This window comes from Astatotilapia calliptera, chromosome 10, assembly GCF_900246225.1.
Source record: "Astatotilapia calliptera chromosome 10, fAstCal1.2, whole genome shotgun sequence".
Taxonomy (NCBI): domain Eukaryota; kingdom Metazoa; phylum Chordata; class Actinopteri; order Cichliformes; family Cichlidae; genus Astatotilapia; species Astatotilapia calliptera.
In genome coordinates, this window is record NC_039311.1 from 13810979 (window position 1) to 13813742 (window position 2764).

Genomic DNA, 2764 nt, shown 5'->3' on the forward strand with positions numbered 1-2764 from the left:
TATAGCTGGGTCGAGTGCCCCCCAGGGAAAGCGCGTAAGAGGTGTCCACGATAATGCATTTATCGCTTCTGAGTGATAAAGATTATGAAGTACTTAATTTACTCCTTCTTAGGCACGTAATATCCAACGCGCTTCTTCGATGCAAAAGAACATTTTATTTGTGTGTACGACGCAGGGCAGTCTGGGAATCTCACGGGGGAAATAGTAACACCAAATTTGTTTTGGGTTTCTGTGGGGGAAAATTAACTCTGTTAAGCACCTTTAAAATCTCCCCAAAGCACCAACACACCCTGCAACCAGCAGCTTTAACGTTTCGTGAGGGAATTTTAAAATATGCGTGTTTAATTTGCACAGAAACAGTCTAAGTTCTGAAAAGCCGAGCAAAGCGAACGTTTTCACGTAAGCGCAGCTATCCAAAGTTTTAATATGTGAATGTCCCTATATCTTATTTCTTAGTTTAAATAAAGGATACTAGATACAATTTCGAATATTTGTAATTGTACCTTTTTGGCTTTTTCCTTTTAAATTAATACCCAAACTAATATTTTCAGCCGGAAAACAGAATACAGAATGTTTGTCCCCGTGCGCATTCAGTGGTGCGCAAAAAAACATAAAATAATAACCCACAAGACAACGCAGTCTACCGCTCAGAAATATTTTATTTAAGTATGAACATTTTTAAATAAATAAATATTTTTTTTTTCAATTACACTGAGGATATAATTTCAGAGTGGTGTCGGCGGATTTCTCTCCAGCTTTCCATATTTTAAGTCACAGTTCCATCCACATAGAATGAATCTAACCAGTATTTACCAAGTATAGTACAAAATACTGTCTTCCCCAAAATACTCATTAACAATGTTGCTATTGTTTGTTTGGGGTTTTTTTTTTTTGGGGGGGGGGGGGGGTATCTTTACAAATATGCCTACCATATTCATCGGATTGGCAACAACAAGTGACTGTTTTCAGAAAAAACTACATACAAAACGTACAACATGTATACAGCTATACAATAATTCAGGGCAGTCCCCTGATTTTAAAATATTCTCTGTCTATGTACAGTCGACTGAACACAAGTGGAACAGTCTGTTTGTTTTTGGCTGTATTCAAAATCATCAGGAGCAAAATCTTTCAGAAAGGGGGGATCAAAGAGGGGGGCGTTCAGGGGGAGACGGACAGGTCCACATCTTCCTTTTCGGACGAGGAAGGAGATATGGGAATGTCATCATCCTCTTCCTCCGAGCATCTGGCGGTTGACAGGGACGAGCATTTGCAGTTATGTGATCCAGTCCTTTGGCCGCTGCTCTTTCCCTCCTTTTTGTGCTTCACTCTGCGGTTCTGGAACCAGATTTTCACCTGCTTCTCGGACAAGTTCAGGTACGTGGCGATCTCAATGCGCCTCAGTCTGGAGAGGTACATGTTGGAGGTGAACTCTCGCTCCAGCTCCAAAAGTTGCGTGCTGGTGAAGGCGGTGCGCATGCGCTTGCTGCTCTGAAGTTTGCCGTTACTGTTTTCTGAGAAAACAAACATAAACTGTGAGCCACGGGGGGGGGGGAAATTGTGGAAACAAATTTAATAAAGCGTTTTCTGAACTCGATCAGTAGTTAAAACAGCCTCTACTCACCGATGGAGATGCAGTGGAACTGTCGAGGGTCTGGGACCGAGTAGGCAGCCTGGTATATCCCCGGTCCGTGGCTGAGGTTGACGCTGTTGGATGAAGAGTGTTGCCTCGACAGAGCCGAGTGGCAGTACTGTGAGCTGAAGGGAGGAAACGATGCTTTGAGAAGCGGCAGCGTCGGTGGAGATGGATGGAGCTGGGAGGCGGTCATGCACAGCGGGCAGAAGCACAAAAGCCCGGCTTTCCTCGAGTGGCAGGAGCCTGGCAGCCCGTGCGCGTGATGCGGCGAGTGCACAGCGTACGGGAATAAAGGTGGGTTGTTCTCGTTCCCTTTGTCGTTGGCCTCCCTTAAAATCAAGGAATCCACGAGAAAAGATCTCGGCATGTTTGCAAACTTGTTGCTCGGCGTGCTCGAAAGTTGAAGTCGTTCGTGCTCGTTTGGTTGCGTCAGCGTGCTCTCTCCGGGACTGTGGACAGCGAAGTGGTGCTGAAGGCGCACAGCCTCTCCTTAAATAGCTGCCGTGGACTCGGTTCGGCCATGTGACGGTTACGCTGTAAGCGGCCAAGAGCTCTCAATAGGGTTTTGTGCCTTTCTCTCGGCATTCCCACTGCACGCTTCCCCATTATTTCACTTGTTAACTAAATGAACTGCATAATGTAGTCTATTCTTGTCAGCCCCACCCACGCCGCAAGAGGCGGCACAGCCCATTCTCCCTTTTATCATCATTCTCATTTTATCATAGAGACGAGCTTAAATTTGCGAGAGAAAACGTTTCTGTCACATTTGGAGAGCCGGCGTGCATTCAAGTTTTGTCTTAGACATTAACCAGTGTGTCTGAGTTAAAGTCTAAAGTAGGTCTGCGTGTCCCGGGGCGAGAGGTAGAGGTGGAGAGTCGCTGGCACACATTTACATTTATTCAAATATTTCAATCCAGCAGGTAAATTAGAGAGCGATTTCCCCGCAGTTGCTTTTAAAAATCAAAAGTTAATCGCGTCTATATTTGGTGGAGCTGTCAAGGCAAAGCCGCCAAGTATTGTTAAAGTTTTTCTTTTTTTTAATTAACACCAGAAAACACCCATGATTCCAAAACCTACGTCTTTTCTTTCTTTCTTTTTTCCTCATTATTTGCGTCTGCATCCCGGCAG

General features: G+C 44.9%; 1 protein-coding gene across 1 annotated transcript; it reads right to left on the reverse strand.

Annotated features, from left to right (window-relative positions):
• Positions 1–881: 881 nt before the first annotated feature.
• On the reverse strand, positions 882–2222 carry gsx1 (GS homeobox 1). Its single transcript, XM_026182431.1, has 2 exons — positions 1625–2222; positions 882–1514 (listed from the first exon to the last, which is right to left on the reverse strand). The coding sequence occupies exons 1-2, from the start codon at positions 2001–2003 to the stop codon at positions 1162–1164; spliced, it is 732 nt and encodes a 243-aa protein (XP_026038216.1). The 5' UTR covers positions 2004–2222; the 3' UTR covers positions 882–1161.
• Positions 2223–2764: the final 542 nt, after the last annotated feature.